Raw genomic sequence first — 18,673 nt, forward strand, 5'->3', positions numbered from 1 at the left:
CCCTTCCTCCCCCTGCCATGTTATGCCAAGGCAGAGAGCTCTGCTGTAATGTTACGTAACATGCCTCTTTGTGGCTGGGATATTTCACCGTTTGCCCGGCCACTGTCAGTCACCGTTAGTGGCTGGAGAATTGGGCCCTGAGATGTGTACAATCTGCTACCTTGTAAACACAACAATTTATGATCCCAATGAGGTCTGCTCCTGAATGAGGTTGATGGTTTTTTATTCCCTCCCCCATGCATTAATCGCTGGGCCGTCTACTGTTGAACTGTCGTGGATGAGGATGTAATTAGCACAAGTGTCTATCTCACAGTTTTGATAATTGCTCATGACCCCTCAGGCTGTTTGAACGAAGGGTGCGTTTTATTCAAGTTCTGAAGAGATTGAATCCTATTACAGCGGGAAACATCTCTTTCAGCACGGAGGTCATTCTCTTTGGGAAGCAAACTGTAAAACAATTGTGCAGAACTGCACATTGACTGATTATGTACTCCGGCGAGACCAAAGCACATAAACCTTACGCGTGGAAATGTGTTTGGTAAAACCTAATGGTGCTGAACGCCTGGAATATGTAAATAAATTAATCTACAGGTTGTGAATAATACATTAGAGACTCGTGTCATTCTATAAATGTTCTACTATCCCCCTTGTATTAGCAGACAACACGGCCTGAGACCTCTATAAAGCACAAAATATCATTCATGATCTGTTTGAATACTCATGCATTATCTATCTGGGCAGATGCTATCTAAAAAAAGACAGAAACAGATGATCATTTGCATCAGACAAGTGCTGCCCAATCTTCAGCTGCTTTCATATTCATCTCTGCGTCCACTTCGACCTCTTACAGGGTTAAAGTCTTCCAGGCAAAGTTAAGATAAGACATTGTGTATATTTTCTCATGTAAATGTCAGTTGTGATATAAAGACTATTGATTTCCAGCCGTGCCGGAATGAATTTATATAATACCTACGTTGTCACATATCAAAACAACGCTCAACGCCAAACAGAGGATGTGCTGTCAGCTTTATGACTGACTGAAGATGTTACATGATAGGGCTATGATACACCCCGCTGATATAATGAACCGGCAGCAAAGGAAGACGCCCCTGCTGTGTCTCCTCATGTTTCCGGCATCTTGGGAGAACGATATATTGTTTATATTCACTGCAGAAAAGATTTCCAACCGCCAAACAGGATGTTAAATCTATCCCTGTGCAAGACAACCCAACCTCATAGGGCAGGAAACAGCAACCGCACTTTAAGCATTATTATAGAAGAGAAAATATTGTTATTTGGTAAAAGTCAGGTTATTTTTTGTTCAGATTTCAGTATCAAACATAGATTTAACTCACTTAGGGGCATGTTAATGTGACTGGGTTTAAAAGATGCCATTCCTTTTTTCACAAGGTGACACTTTCCTTTGAGGTCTTGAGGGCATGTTTCTCCAAAATGTCACAGAGATACGGTACAAACGCTCCCTTTACAACCGTGTTGGAACATCTCTGTTCACAGCGGCTGGTTTTAGTGGGTGGAGTCAGCTTCTCTTCTGCATCCCCCTCTCCATGTCTGCAGGATGTGAATTTCAGTGTTATGACTGCACCGTCCGTTTCCCAAGATCAATAAATGCAGCACGATGATAATGTGGGGGAAATAAACATAGGGATGGTGGGTAATTCCTTCCGATCAGGGCCAGTGACATCACAGAACCCTTGCCATCTGAATAGCTCCCTAAAAGCCCTTTTTTTCAGACCTGCTTGAAACAAAGTGACGGTATTATGTAGGTGTGTAACTAACGGTACACAAAAATCTTGGGTTTTTAGGTCACGGTTCGGTTCATTTTCGGTACAGTAAGGGAAAAAACATAAAACATAATCATTGCTTTTCATTTAACTTTCAATTTTTGCAAACAACGGTTTATACATTTTCCTATAAAAATGAGACAAAAAAAAAAAAAATAGGAATAAAAAAATAGAAAACTACTCAAATCTATTACCAAGTCCTCCAATAAATAAAATATTCTCCAATTAAACAAAATATAAAACCTGTGTTCTCAACAACTGAGTATGGTGGCAGGTCCGCTGCCATAAAAGCACCAATGGCATTAGATCGGAATTACTGGCAAAAGCCTGTTTAGATGCCAAAGGTACAGTAGCTGCGTTGGCAAAGCGTTTCTTTCCTCGCACATCGATATTCACATTCGCATGGTGCCGCTTCAAATGCGTTATGAGGTTTGCCGCGTTGTCAGAAACTTGCCTGACTGCGGGTGAACAACGTCGGCACACTGCTCTCGTCTGATCTACTTGTCTTTGTCGGTTGTTGTTTGTCACCAGGACACCGAGGTGTTCCCAAAGAGGAAACCTTAAAGATGAGGGAGGGACTTCAATCTCTGCTGCCTTGTTTGCATCAACCATGACGGTTGCTAGTGGAAAAAAAAACTCACGTAGGATTCCGGGGTTGACTACAAACTTCCAGCCCGTCCGGGTCCCTGTTAACTAGCTACTGTTAAACATTGTTTATTTCATTGGTCGTACACGTCTGCACCGTACCGACGGCCCTGTACCGAAACGGTACGAGTGCCTGTACCGTTACACCCCTAGTGTAATGGGTTGTTAGAGTTTCTGATTTGGAACTGTCAGACATCAGACAATCAACTTTTTTTTCATAATATGCCCCATCTTATATATTTTCTGTACGTTTATTCTTTGATTAAGGTTCATCGTTTGCTTGTACTATTCTGAATTCATTGTTTCAATAATGATGCCACTTTGATACTACAAAGACAATCTTTTACAGGTGGGATAAGGTTCTTATACTGAAATGCAGTGTTTGTTGAATTCAATTTCAAAATAACCCCATATTTCAGGTCATAATTATCCAAAAATGTACGCAAATTTGAAAGGCCTCTCAATTAAGTGGAGATGTGTTCTGGCTTCTTTGTCGTTCCTTTAATTAAAACCAAATTATGGATTGTTAGAGTTTCTGATTTGGGACTGTCATAACATTAGACAATCAAAATTTTGCTTTTGAGCAAACTTTTTTCATAATATGTCCTATCTTATGTATTGTTCTGTACGTTTATACTTTGATTAAGCTTCATGCATAAAAAACAAGACAGTTCATGCTCTGTGTTGAACAGCCACACCAATCTCTCGCTCGCTCCCTCTGAAGATAGAGGCGATAGTCATTTAAATTGTTGAATCGGATGAAGAAAATGTTGACGGTGTTTGACGGAGGCGATAGTGGATTACACTGAGACATAACAAAGAGAGAGGGAGACCTGGTGGTCCTGACAGTAGATTATCAGCTCGGTGCACGACGGCACATGAAAGCAAGTTGTGAAACAGGTGGCAACACTTGACAGAAACTTTAGGAAAAGTATTTTTTAAAAGGAAAACAAAGCTAGTTTTTCAGTTACCGTTTGGGACAGCATTAAATCTTGGCCTCCCCATAAACCACTGCCGATTGTAGCAAAGGTGTTCAGAGGTGAGAGAAATCTGTTACCGACCAGTAAAATCATGGACAGACATACACATCTCCACACAAGTATGTGGGGGAACTGCAGCAACAAAGCCACCATTGCAGTGACAGACCTTGAGTCTGCACGTGTTTGGCTCAGATACACGGATCGGCAGGATCGGAGAGAGACAACCCAAGTTTGAACTGATCACTTCTTTTTGAGGCGTGATCACGCCAGTGAGCGTGTCTTCTCACCCGCTTAAGAACCATTTCAGCCAAAATACACCACAAATGCAGCAAGTACAAGGACTTGTGGGAGACACAAGCAAAGATGAACACTGCCCGGTGCACTTTTAGTGGGATGTAAATCATGACTGACTCACATAACTTCTGTCTGAGTCACTTTTTTTTCTCGCTTAGTCAGCCTTTTTACGACATTCAAAAGCATGTAATACTCATATTGTCATATTCATTTAGGCAAATTACCTTGCAAGCACATATTTTGTGCGGTGAGTTAGTGGCGGTCGATGTAAGTAATAAATGAATGAAGATTCCTTTAAGAGTCAGCCATGTGTCATAGCTATTATAGGTCAACTAAATTATGTCAGAATAAATCGAATTGCTCTCTGGGCTAACGTTAACAACTATTATGCTGCAAACACTCCGTTCTAACTCTGCAGCTCTAACTACTTCAACTGGCAATGCTTTGGGTCCTAACAAAAGCTAACACTTATTACCATCTCCTCATAGATCTGGCGTTGATTTAAGTCTGGAATATTCCCTTAACTTTACAACTTTAATGATATATACTTGAACAGATTTCTTAAACCGAAAGCAAAGTCAGCTTGAGTGAGTGAACAGAGAACGAGATCAGAGAAACTAAGATTTTCCAACTGATTCCCTCAATGTGATTTAAAATGATGACACATTTTAAAACACTATAGGAACACCTTGATGTGCAGACCAGAGGAATGTGCCACTTTGTTTTATTTTCATCAAACTACGCAGTTAATGCACGTCATGCACCTATGCCACCCCATCAATTCAACCCCAGCATGATCACACATTTTAGCAGATGCTCGGCACGGCAGGTTGTGTTTAATTGAAACCCGGAACCATCTTTTTCATATTTTACACATAAATGAATGCACAAAAGAAAATAATAATAACAGTACAGCAACTCTTGCAAAGACTGTATTTAGTGAAATTGGCTTTCTGCTTTGTTTCACTTTCTTATTTAAATATGCATGAAAGTAAGTGAGAGTGAGAGATAATTAAAAGCCTGCAACTTGCAAGTGAGAAGAAATCAGATACCCCCTTTTTGTTTCGTTTTTTTTCCTTTGTCTGCATATACTGTATACTGCTGACGTCCCCGACGCCCCCCTCCAGTCTGGCCCTCGGCAGGAGGGTCCCCCCTTATGAACCTGGTCCTGCTCAAGGTTTCTTCCCTCCTAAAGGGGAGTTTTTCCTTGCCACTTATGTAATAATTGATCGGGGTTCATGTTCTGGGTATCTGGAAAGCGTCTAGAGACAACATCTGTTGTATTAGACGCTATACAAATAAAATTTAATTGAATTGAATATATATTAATGGTTAAAACCAAGTTTGGTAAACCTTAAAGTGCATATATGCATTTTAATATTCAAACAAAGGTTTTTTGTGTGTGTGCATGGGAGTGCTTTTCCCTCACCAGCCCTCTTGGCAGTCTACTATATTTCATTGTTCCCCCAAATAAAGGATAACAAAAAGTTAAAACATTCTGCCAAAGAGGACTAAGAAATCAGATACCCTAAGATGTTGTCTTTTTTTTCTCTGTATTTCCATGACTTTGTTGATGTGGAAATGTATTGCTTTTTGTGGAACAAGTGAATACCAACAGCCGATAAGTGACATATATAGATAGTAAAGGAGATTACCTGATCAAGAAGCTGGTTGTACAGTTCATGACAGTTGTCAAAAATGTATTTGTATGTTGAATCCAGACAGGCTTTCACGCAGTCCTTGACCACCATGCTGGCTCTGGGCGGACTCTGCAGCTCTTGCACCTACAAACACACACGCCATTAAAATTCAGCACGCTCTCAGACTTAGATCATCTTCTAGGTCTCTGGGAAGTTTAAAACACATAACAATAATCTACATAGTGGAGAGCAGTTAAATCCCATCAGCCTTGAGGGGAAATCAATTAATTGCTTTTACTGACTTTATGTTGTGAGAGTTGGCCTCCTTGTAATTTTTGCCCACTAGCAAAATCTGACACAGCCTAAGGGCAGCTGCGTGGTGAGATACAATACAGATACGTGAAGAAAGCAAAGCTACTTTTAAATACGCTGGCCACCTAAATGGATCGCAATTACATAGCACTTTTCTATTCTTGCTGACCACAAAAGCACTTAAAGCCCATTCAATTTTATTTCCCTCTATACTTTCTCTTTGTCACATCCAGGGTCGCTCCATTCTGGTCCTGGAGGGCCGCTGCCTTGCATATCGTGGATGTTTCCCTGCTTCAACATACCTGATAATAATGACTGGATTGCTGTGAGATTGTCATCCAGGTCTGCGCAAGTCTGTTAGTAACGCATCCGAATCCCGTCTAAAGTGTGCTGATGCAGGGAAACATGGAAGACATGCAGGGCAGCGGGCCTCAACAATTCAGGAAACCCTGGTCATAGACGGCTGACGTGGGGATAAAGTGGACTTCACTTTCTCCCCTGAGGACTTCCACATGTGAACCAGGGATTAAATCACCAACCTCCCAGTTGGAAGATGATTGCTTTACCTTCTGAGCTACCGCCACCTCAACTATGGTATTGAACCTTTTAAGAGACAAAAGGTGATGCAGCAGTGCAGCATCAGCAGGAGAGACTGCAAGAAATCAGGGATCCAAACACTTGTGAAGAAATAAAAAAATAATAATAATGTAATTAAAAAAAACCCAAATGTTAACAATCTGCCATAATATGTGTGTTATCTGTTATCTAAGCGGAATTATTTGACATCCTGAATGTACAGGACTGTCTCAGAAAATTTTAATATTGTGATAAAGTTCTTTATTTTCTGTAATGCAATTAAAAAAACAAAAATGTCATACATTCTGGATTCATTACAAATCGACTGAAATATTGCAAGCCTTTTATTATTTTAATATTGCTGATTATGGCTTACAGTTTAAGATTAAGATTCCCAGAATATTCTATTTTTTTGAGATAGGATATTTGAGTTTTCTTAAGCTGTAAGCCATGATCAGCAATATTAAAATAATAAAAGGCTTGCAATATTTCAGTTGATTTGTAATGGATCCAGAATGTATGACATTTTTGCATTACAGAAAATAAAGGACTTTATCAATATTCTAATTTTCTGAGACAGTCCTGTATAATGATCAATTACCAATCAGTCATAATCACAATACCAATATTTCATATTTAAAATATCAACAGGTATCAGTTTCTCCTGTAAAAAGAGCCACTCCACTTCCATGTATTATATCACCTAATTAAAAAGCAGTTGAAAAGTGGCCGGACTGGCATTTAGGAGCATGTTCAGTTTATCGTATAGTAACACTGCACTGTGTGAGCAGCGGTGCATTATGTACACGCTGCGGGGCTCAGCATGGGCATGGCACAGAGTGAAAGCTTTCGTGATCCAAAGTGACAGTTTTTCAATCCCTTCCTCACATCTGCCATCTTAGCTATGCCTTAGCGCTCAAGTGCACACACCCACAAAGAGAAAGGTGGATGGAGCTGAGCGTTTCTTATCGCCCAAAAACAAGTTAGGGTACGATAAGTGAGGAAATTCCCGAAGACTTCCTGACACCATGTGCCGTGAATGACATTTACTGACATTAATACACCCAAAACAATTTGGGTTGATACTGAAGTCACTGAGACAAAGGCGCAACTGCAGTTTCACAACTCCGACGTTTCTTTGAACTCAATAAAACTTCTCGCATTTTCTCTTAAACGGGGTTCTAAAGCTTGCCTGCTCCAATAAAACCTTGTCCGTTGAGCGCAGACAAGGAGACAAGCACAAACACGCTACCTTCATCCTGAAGAATGTGATGCTCGTCAGCAGGTCAACGGTGGACTTCAGGTCCTGAAGACGCTCAGGATTTCCTGCAGGAAAATTATCCTGGGAAGAAAAGAGAGAGGTAAACAACATGAGGGGAGAGATTTTGTTGCAGCCTTGTAACGTCACACAACTCTACCAAACCCACACTACATCACCAAAACATCAAAAATTGATAACAATGGCCAGTAATCACACAGTAATCATAGCAAAATGACGGTCTGTCTGATTGTTTAGTGCACAAGAAAGATCCTGGCTGATGAAAAGCTCTACATCAGGGCCGTGCAGTCATTTGGGAGTGCAGGGCACTGTGACAGGGGAGCATATAAAGACCTGACAGCTTCGCTACTCCACACTTTATCCTACTAGAGTTCTCTGACTCTCTCTAATAAAATTCTGCTTGTTTTCTATCCGCCCCTCAATTCTGTCAATAAATGCACATCTGGGATCCAGGAAACAAGAGCCAAGTCCTAACAGCCTCCAGGCTTAGCAGCACAAGTCCGAAAGAGATCTGAGATCCTCGCCGATCAGCCGCAGCAAACTAGCCTGCCATGTCTGGTACGTAAGCTGCGAGGATGGTTTCACTAGGTTCATTAAAGAAAAGACGATATTAAGCAGAATGTGTAAAAACAGAGCAGACAACTCCTGAACACAAACTGAAAATGGGCTCTAAAGACCAGCAGAAAACCGTGGCTTGTTAAGGTCATGCTGATAACCAGCCGTCTACCAAGGGATTACGCTATACTTCCTACATGGCCATGAATAATAGGAAACGTCAAGTGCAAAACACAGCCTGCAGAAAAGAACAACCCTGACACACATCCTCAATAAGTAAATATATCACATCTGGCTGCTGATGTGAAAAAGAGAAGAAAATGCAGCTCGTTCCTTTTTTTTCCCCTGTTACTTCACATAAATGGCTGTTTGCATTACAACTTTTTGCATGATCTAAACCATTGTTGAGTTTTTCATCGTTTGTTTCTGAATTAAAGATTGTATTAAGGTCTAATAAAGAAAAAAAAAGGAAATAAGGCACTAAAGTCTCTTCTTCATATGGGCTCTGTTTTGGCAAGTGCAGTAAAAGATGTTGTTCTTTTTCTCTTTTTCCAGACGCTCTGGCAGCTCCATTGTCTCCACCACCTTCTCTGTGCCCTCACTCACAGTCTTTGGTGGCTGACAGCAGCATTTCTCTCCCAGTAACCTCCCATGGGTGCAGCCTTCACACAGAGGTAGAAAACCTCTGTTGCTCTGAAGTATTACAACAAGTGCAATGTCTGAACTACAATGTGTTCAGTGAGTTTTTATGTTTTTTTCATATTGTAGACATTTTATTTAGCTAATAAAAATCAACCTCTCTCCATTTAAATCATATTAACAATAGCATCATGGAGCAGACAACAGTTAAGTCTGCAGCAAATGCACAACAGCACACACGCAACATGCACAGCAATACAGGCAAAGGTTGTTTCACACGCATGCACACGTCATAAATAAAGAACTATGGGGATGTCTGAATCCTAAACGTGAAAAGAAAAGAGCAATGATATATAAAAAAGCTATGGTATGGTATAATTTATCTTCATAGCCACTACACGTCAAAACAGTAGCAAAAGAAGGACACGGCTATATGTCAAATCCCTCTCCTTGGGATGGCCACGCCCCGTTTGGGTGAAAATAGTTGCTCAGAAACTAGCGGCGACTGTCCAAAGAAACAAGGAGAGGAAAAAGGAGCTTGTGAACAGGAGGGATGAGAATAATCACCTCCAGAACTGATCTTTCTTGGTCAGAGATGGGAGGTACAGCAGGACTGTCTCAGAAAATTAGAATATTGTGATAAAGTCCTTTATTTTCTGTAATGCAAAAATGTCATACATTCCGGATTCATTACAAATAAACTGAAATATTGCAAGCCTTTTATTATTTTAATATTGCTGATCATGGCTTACAGTTTAAGAAAACTCAAATATATCTCAAAAAATTTGAATATTCTGGGAATCTTAATCTTAAACTGTAAGCCATAATCAACAATATTAAAATAATAAAAGGCTTGCAATATTTCAGTTGATTTGTAATGAATCCAGAATGTATGACATTTTTTTTTTTTTTTAAATTGCATTACAGAAAAATAAACTTTATCACAATATTCTAATTTTCTGAGACAGTCTTGTATATTGTCTCAGGGTTTGGGAGTGAGACACTCCCTCAAGTGGAGGACTTGAAGTATCTCAGGGCCTTGTTCATGAGTGGATGTAGAGGGTCCACTCGTGAAACTAGTAATATAGAGTAATCTATTTATACTGTACATAGAAGGAAGGGAGTGGAACATCGACAGGCAGATCGGTGGGGTGTCTTCAGTACTGTGGACTCTGGAGCAGTCTGTGGTGGAGCTGGTGGTGGAGCCAGAGCTGAGTCCAAAGGTGGTGGACAATGTTAACAGGTTGATCTGTGTCCCTACTAGGAATGGGCGATATTTTACTGTTCACGATATACCGTTAAAACAATTCCCCACGGTAAGAATTTGTAAATTCGCAGTAAAAACGATAAATTCCCGTTGATGACGTTTTTGTGTAACAAACATGGCGGAAGGAGCTCGTTGTTAAACGAGGCTCCAGCTCCATTATCTGGAACTGGTTTGGATTTAAAAAGAGAGACGAGGAGCAAACATCATTTATTATATGCAGAGTCTGCAAAAACAGAAGGAAATGGTTGTTACATTTTTATATAACGTTGGACTATTACGAAAAAAAATTGCAATAGTATCTAATTTGTGGCATGTTCCAACCACAGGTTAATTTGCACCTTTTATTTATATTAGAAGAGGTCATCACTGATTGGATTTTATTTTCAGTGAACTTTTATTTATTTGTCCTGTTTCTTTATTTATCAGGTTTTCTTTATCAGATTTTTTTCTACTTTGTGATTTTATAAGCTAAGAAAACTTGAAGGACAATGGTACTTTTGCTGTTTGCACTGTTAAGCCATGCAGTTTGAATAAATGTTGAATCTGTTCTTACATTTCAAACTTGTTTCACTTGAGTCATTACAGTTTTGCAGAACAGGTGTACTAATTAAATTGGTTTTTATTAATTCAATTTAATTGGTGTAGTTTTTTTTTGTTTTTTAGAGCAGTGTTTTGGGGGCTCCAAAGACTGAATGTGGCGATAGATTTATAGTTAAAAAGATGGAGTTGAATTGGTATTTTATTTATCGTCATTTTTATCGTTATCGGGATAAATGCCAGAAATGATTGTGATAAATTTTGTAGTCCATACCGCCCATCCCTAGTCCCTACCCTCACCTATGGTCGCAAATTGTGGGTAAAGCCCCCCCCAAAAAAACCAGACCCCCCCTGGACTCTCCCTGACAGACAAAATGAGCAATTTAATTATCTGAGAGAAACTCAAAGTGCAGCTGCTTTTCCTCTAGATGAACAAAGGCATGTGGCCAAGTTGTCCCCTAGAAGCCTCTCCAGGAAGGTGATTTTGGGCATGTCCAACTGGAAGAAGGCCAAATGTAGACCTACAAAACCCAGTATCTAACCTCTTGTGTGTCCAGGGACCAGCTTAGTGCCCTTGAGAAGAGCTGGTGAAGGCAGCTGAGTAGAGGGACGTTTGGACCGCATTGCTAAGCTGCTCCACCCACAACCCAAAGTTTTAGAAGTAAAGATGAATAATTGTTGAAATCATGCACATCAGTAGATAAAATAAAAGAAGCTTTGTATTGTAAAAACTATGTGAGTAGTTGAATCTGTCTTGAAAGAAGACAAAGCATACAGGATTGTGATGAATATCGGTGTGCTGTGGTAGACAGTTTGTAAAGCATCAATATAGCAAAGATCCCTGCATGGAGGTAACGTATGTGTCAGTGAAAAACCTCCTTTTGATCTTGACGGAAAGGCAGGACTCAGCATGTGGATGAAGCCTCAACTTCAAACTTTTAGCAGCTGTGGCTCAATGTAAGGCGTGTTAGAGACTGGAATTCCCATGTTTTTGTAATGATACCAACTCAATATCAAAGATCTCAGAAGGAATGATTCATGGAAAATTCAGAAGCTTTAGCTTTCTATGGAAGAAAATCATGTTTTTTTTGGTAACAGTTTAAAAACAGACATAGCTGTAAAGTACTGCAATCAATCTTCAATCATAGACTACACGGAGTGCACAATATTACCGTTTTATCAGAGACTTGAATTATTTTTTACACCATACAACTGCAGCTTTAATAAACTGAAATTATGGGAGTCTGCAGTATGACATATGAAAAAAATAAGATATCCCCATATGGTAATATTGTCAAACTAATCAGAGCTTTCTTGCTTTTCACACAGGCGTTAACAGCACCATTAACATAAATCTAAGAGGAAAGAAATAACCTCAGAAAGAGCTGTAACTGCTCAAAATGTGCAGTTCTCTCTGATAATGGAGCTCTGACTCACTTCATAATAAAACTAATTGAGTACATACATTAAATTCTTACTAGCATTTGCACTCTAGGCGTGAGGTGCGTTTCCACTAGCAGGAGTTCAGGGCAAATCTGCCGGACATTAACCTCTAACAGGGCCGACCGTCTCCTCGGCCGGCGTGTTTCCATCACACTGTAGAGCCACACAAGAACCTTTGACCGAAAAATAGCGCCGACCACCAGGTAGCGGTAATGGGCAACAAAATAGGTTACCATAGCTATACAGATGACATGCAGTTATATATTACAATGTCACCAAGAGACCAAGGCCCTGTATGGTAAATGCATTGAGGAGATTAATGAATGGATGGATGTGCCACAACTTTCTTCAGTTAAACAAAACCAAAACTGAGGTAATTATCTTTGGAGCCAAAGAGAAATGATTAAAGGTCACCACAGAAGTTCAATCTATACACCTAAAAACCACCAACCAGGCCAGAAATCTGGTTGCCGTGATAGACTCGGAACCAAATTTGGAAAAACACATTAAGGCAATAACAAAGTCAGCCTACTATCACCTTGAAAATATATCAAGATCTTATGTCTCAGCAGGACATTGAAAAACTAGTCCATGCATTCATCTTTAGTGAGCTTGATTATTGTAACAGCATTTTTACAGGTCTACCTAAAAAATCAGTTAGACAACTGCAGCTCATTCAGAACTCTGCTGCTCAAATCTTCACTAAAACCATAAAACTGGACCACATCAGTCCAGTTCTGAGGTCTTTACACTGGCTGTCAGTGAAAAGATAGACATTAAAGGTGTAAAGAACTCTGTAAAGCACTTTGAATCACCTTGTTGTTGAATTGTGCTATGCAAATAAACTAATCCTGAAGTCAAGTAAAGTCACTGGCAAAGTTTACAATATCAAAACAGCTGAATTTATGCATAAGATAACTTCAATTACTGATCTAATTTGACATTTAAATTGCCATGAAGATGTCCATTTATTACAAAAATGGATTCTATTATAAAAAGCAGATAACAAACTGAAAGAGATTATAATCCCTGATTAGCAAGGAAACTAGTGCTTTCAATTAAAAAAACAAAAACAAAAAAACAAGAAACACAGAATATGATACATTATAAACAGGGATTCAGGCTGGTACCTTTGGTGAAAAACATATAATGATGATTAATCTGATGCCTATCTTAAATGTAAGTGATTAATCGATGCTTTTACGCACCATTGCACTCTCTCTGGAGAGATGCTCCTCTCTACGTTTAGACATTTCTAGAAGCAGTAATAATGAAACTGTGAAAACAAGTTGGTCTGGCTCAAACTACACCCACGCCTGAAAACACAGTGCTAGAAATGGGAAGTCTGTCTTCATCAGCAGAAAATCAAAGAGAAAAGAGAGGAGGAGAAAAACGATTTATTGCCCACAAGCAGACGAGCAGACTAAGAAATCAAGGCATCCATCTCGGAGTCAAAAGTGGCGACTACATCAGCACCGCCGGAGAAAGACGACAGAAAGTCCATGGTGAGATGAGATGAGGAGCGAGTGATGCAGAGCTCTGAGGCCTTTGTTTTTGTCCTGGCGCACAATGAATTTGATGTGGTGCCAGTGTACAGGGTGCCCAAAAGTGACCGTTTATCATCCAGAAAAAGAAGTGAGAGCAAACTAAACTTTAAAAGTTCAGGCACAATCGTACTGCAAGCTCTGTCGCTGCACAAACTTTAGACTTACAGGGTAAGAACACACTGTTCCAACAGCTTATTCTCATCCTTGCAGATTAAAGAGGCGAATAAAGCTTGAAAGGATGCAGATCACGCATCAGGCAACAAGTGCAGCAAGTACGAGCCAAAAAGCAGTCAGAGTCAGTCGTTCAGCGACAGGGGCGGAGCCACAAACCAGGGCTGGGCGATATCAGAGACGTTCAATAAATGAGACAGCCCACTACGGTTCGGTTTCCTGTATCTGTGTCACGTGACTGCCATGCCCCTTTAGGAGACAGGAAGTAGGTCCTGAGTCTATTGAGTCCTATGGGAAAAGTGAACGTGAGCACAGATTATTACTAATTCCTTCGCCCCATAGTAACCTAAGTAAATATGGGAACCATTTTTCAAAAGCCACAAACCTTTTGAACATTCTGACACCAAAATGGCAATTTTCAGACCGACAGATTAGGAGAAAATGAACTTTGTTTGAGACCTGTCTCTGTCTGAGCAACGCACTCTCGCGAGATTTGGCTCTCATCGTTTTCCCATCGGATAAAATGAAGTTTAAAACTAAAAGAAAACTTGCTTCTTTGCTTAATAATACTGTTATTGTTATTATTTAAGTCTTTTTGGAAGAAAGTTGTACTGTATCTAGTGTTGTATGTTCCAAAACGATGTGGGGAGAGGGGCGGCCACGCCCACTTAGGAGACAGGAAGTGTAGACCATTTCATACCATTGGCAGTAACGGTAATGCATTATCTTCTGTATAGAGGATCTTTGGCGATATATCGAGATTTTAATATATATCGATATATTTTCAAACGCGATATGGTACGAGACAATATCGTTTTTATCGATATAGCTTATTTTGTGACAAATTGACTGTACATCAACGCAAAAAAGCACCTTTGTGTGCTGAAACCTGACAGTGTTGACAGGTTAGTTTTCCTGGCACGAAATCTGTAAAATGTACAGTAGTTGACTTGTTGTAATTAGTTGAGATTTGCTCAAAGAGATGCAATATCTGTTTACATGTTTTATTTAAGATTTGCACAAATGTTTTGTTATTTGCACAACTGTCAACCTCAGTGGAAAAGTCTGCCTGTTACTGTCTACATTGTATTAATTGCACAGTGTATTTTAATTTAATTGTTATGCAGGAAAGGGATATTTGTTTTATTTTATTCAAGAAGCATTTTTATTGTATATATGCAGGCAGTTTATTTTTATTTCATTTGTTTTATACATTTTGATATTGTGCAGACCTCTGTTAATAAAGGAACCTGTGTGACATTTGGAATGTGGCTTTGTATTAAAACCGACTGTTTTTTTAAGGGTTTGCAGAGATGCTATGCTATAATGCTTTGGGGGAAACCCCAATTATGTCACAGAAAAAATATCGATATATATCGAGTATCGCCATTCAGCTAGAAAGTAACGAGATATGACTTTTGGTCCATATCGCCCAGCCCTACCACAAACTGTTGCGAGACCCGTCACATGTGTCTGAATTTCTGTTGTTCTTGGATATAAAAATCGTTCCATCTGAAAGCACACAAGCAACCCCTCGACGTGGCTTCAGCTGGTTATGCTGACTTAACTCAGCAAAGGTTGGTGTATTTCCCATCGTACAGATAATAAATCTTCCATGACGACCACGCTTTGGATTTTTCCGAGCCCATCCAACTCACGGGAGACCTTAAAGTAAAGCCCAAGCACACCGGTGTGATATTATAACACAGCGAGTGTGACGGCATCTCCCGGGAGAAAAAGTGAAATATTGCTGTGGACAGAAAATAGGGAACTCTTTAGAGGAGTGTAAACACACATCAGTGGTTATTATTAATAACTTTCATGACATCATGTCATTTTTTTTGTCCTACACAGCTTGCTCTGAAGCTTTCTCATCTTCTCGCCTTGTGTGAAAGGTGACGCCAGCTTGTCTGAGCTGTTTCCAATTCCATTCAGCATCTGTCACTTTATTTCCAAAAACTAGCTGGATTATGCACGTTTTTTTGCGACGCAATCAGCAAGATACTTGGAATCGTGCCGATGCAGCCCCTCGCTCTCCAAACATTAATCTTCCTCCAGAAGATATAAAATTATATTTTGTTTGCCATACGAGGGTGATAGAAGCCGCTTTTATGTGTTTGCGGGAGGCCAAGGGGGAAGGCTTGTGAGTGTGCTTTGTCAGTGTATCAGCATATCCTTGATAGATTATCCCAGAAGTATAACTTTATGTCTGTGCTTCATCGTCCCCATTACCAGGGACGGTGGCAGAACGATACCACACGGAGCACCAGGTACAGTATGGAAGAGCAGTTATTTTCTCCTTCTCACTGGTTGAGGCAGTTGGAGCTGGCACACGAACGTGACAAACTCGCCGTGGCCTTGACTGTTTTCCAGACAGCCCTCTGTAATGCCACTGGCATCCATTTTGAGAGAATGGCACACGACTCCCATCAGCTCTTGGTGAGCTACTAGGGCTGGGCGATATGGACCAAAAGTCATATCTCGATATTTTCTAGCTGAATGGCGATAGTCGATATATATCGATATTTTTTCTGTGCCATAATTGGGGTTTCCCCCAAAGCATTATAGCATAGCATCTCTGTTAGCTTCATTTTTTTCTGAGGCAAACCCTTAAAAAAACAGTCAGTTTTAATACAAAGCCTCGTGCCAAATGTCACACAGGTACCTTTATTAACAGAAGTCTGCACAATATCAAAATGTATAAAACAAATGAAATAAAAATAAACTGCCTGCATATATAGAATAAAAATGCTTCTTGAATAAAATAAAACAAATATCCCTTTCCTGCATAACAATTAAATTAAAATACACTGTGCAATTCATACAATGTAGACAGTAACAGGCAGACTTTTCCACTGAGGTTGACAGTTGTGCAAATAACAAAACATTTGTGCAAATCTCAAATAAAACATTCAAGTCAATTTGCCACAAAATAAGCTATATCAAAATCATTTAAAAAAAAATGTAAAAAAAAAAAAAAAAAAAAAAAATGTAAATAATCGATATAAACGATATTCGTTTGCGTTTGAAAATATATCGATATATATTAATAGTGATGCACCGAAACCGAAAATAATAATAAACACTTGGCCGAATACCGAACAATACCGAACATGGTTCTTCAGCAGGTTTTCATTTAATCTGTCAATTTTTTCACCATTGCATAAATCAAATAAATTAGATTTAGGCATGATTTTCAAAGAAAAAAATCTTTTATATAATTACAATGTAGAAAATATTTATTGAACATGAAAAAAAGATTTCTTTTTTAATTTCCCAGCATTATGTTGTTTTGGTTCCACCTCCTGGTGAATGTTAGGTAAAATTCTTATGGGGTTAGTTTTTGGTTGGCCAACGATCTATTACGAGAGCAACGTTACGTGACGGAGCGGTCAGTCTATTTCCTTATTTTACAACGGCGTTATTAATTGTTCGTTTTTTTTCCCACTTATTCCACCGAACACCGAAAGTGTTTTTTTGCCATTTTCGGCCGAACAATTTCGGTTACCGAACAATCGGTGCATCACTATATATTAAAATCTTGATATATCGCCCAGCCCTATGAGCTACCATCACTGAATACTGAGAATTTATGTCCGACCCAGAGAAACTTGCAGATCCATCGTGCATCAGGACTATTAGAGTCAATGGGAAAGGGAAGGAATGCAAATGTGGCAAAATGTGGATTGGCAGCTGCTCTCCAGCTCCCTCTCTGCTGATTCCAGCCCTCTGTTTTACCAAAGCAAACTCCATCTCTCCCAAAATGTCATTATAGGGAAATCCATACGGCGAGAAGGCCGAGCAGCCAGATCTGAATCTTATTACAGTGAAATAGTGGCAGGTCTGCTCGGTGGGACGGCTACCGAAAGTGAGAGTATGAACTGTGTGAGTGGATGTGTACGTGTGCGCGTGAACCATCGGTCTGTGGCAGCTTTGACAAGGGAGCAGCAGGGCAGTGCTGGCAGGTGAAGCCAATGTGATATTCTGCAAGTTTGCTCAGTAAATGTGTCACTGTCAGACCGCCAGGCCATCTGAGGATGAAAAGAGGCAATCTCTCCTTCATTTAACCCTTCTCCTTCATTGTCACTCCCTCATGCCTCTCATTCTTCATCTGTTTCCCTCTTCTTTTTTCTTAAATCCATATCTTTTCCTCTGCCTCCCTCTTACATTGCTCAAATCCCTTTGCCAGTGCCCTTCTTTCTACTTGCGGTTCCCACCTCTTTCTCCAAATCCTCTTTATCGCTCCCTCTCTATTTGCAACTTGAGCCACTCAAAACAAAGAAAACCTCGCCTCACAAATTGTGTCTCATTTCATCCATTCAGAGGCAGACGGTGGTATCTGCCTGTATTCGAGGTGTGTCTGTAATCGCTGGCGGCTTCACACAGCCAGAGGTGGCGGGGAGCAGACGAACAATGGCAATCACCCACTCAACAACACGTTGCCTTTTGTGTCTCAGTAAAAGTGAGTGGATCATCTTTGGGCTTGGGTTCAGCGTGGCGTGCTGTCAGCAGGGCAGAGCTGCTGAGACGAGAGCGAAGCTGCGTCTGCACATCTATCTGTGCATTAAAGGGTCTGAAGAGAGAGGAGTGTTTGCATCATGTATCTTTAAGGAAGTATAGGACTATATAGCGTCAGGCAAGTGTGTGTGTGTGTGTGTGTGTGTGTGTGTGTGTGTGTGTGTGTGTGTGTGTGTGTGTGTGTGTGTGGCGTCTAATAGGATTAGCTCTCCTGGGATTGTTCTGGAAGATTATGTTCGTTATGTACGGATTTATATTTCTTATGAAATGAATATGGAAAGCACTTTCAGTGTTTCCACGTGTCAAATCAAGTCAAGTCTTAAACATCTTATGAGAATTAAAATTTGCAGCAAATATAAAAGACATTCTCATGTCTTCTCGAGTGCTTTTTAAATTACTTCTATTAAATCACAAATTAACAACAAACTCATTTCAAATCTTTTTTTTTTCTTTTCATGTATTAAAGGA

General features: G+C 39.9%; 1 protein-coding gene across 2 annotated transcripts in view; it reads right to left on the reverse strand.

Annotated features, from left to right (window-relative positions):
* LOC133464384 (protein unc-13 homolog C) overlaps positions 1 to 18,673 on the reverse strand; it is a 149,747-nt gene that overhangs the window by 72,079 nt on the left and 58,995 nt on the right. For both annotated transcript variants that reach the window (XM_061746318.1, XM_061746309.1), the window contains exons 14-15: positions 7,502 to 7,591; positions 5,377 to 5,505 (exon numbers count right to left, since the gene is read on the reverse strand). In XM_061746318.1, coding sequence (XP_061602302.1) covers positions 5,377 to 5,505; positions 7,502 to 7,591 — 219 coding nt within the window. The remainder of the gene's footprint in view (positions 1 to 5,376; positions 5,506 to 7,501; positions 7,592 to 18,673) is intronic.

This window comes from Cololabis saira, chromosome 2 (assembly GCF_033807715.1).
Source record: "Cololabis saira isolate AMF1-May2022 chromosome 2, fColSai1.1, whole genome shotgun sequence".
Classification (NCBI taxonomy): Eukaryota; Metazoa; Chordata; class Actinopteri; order Beloniformes; family Belonidae; genus Cololabis; species Cololabis saira.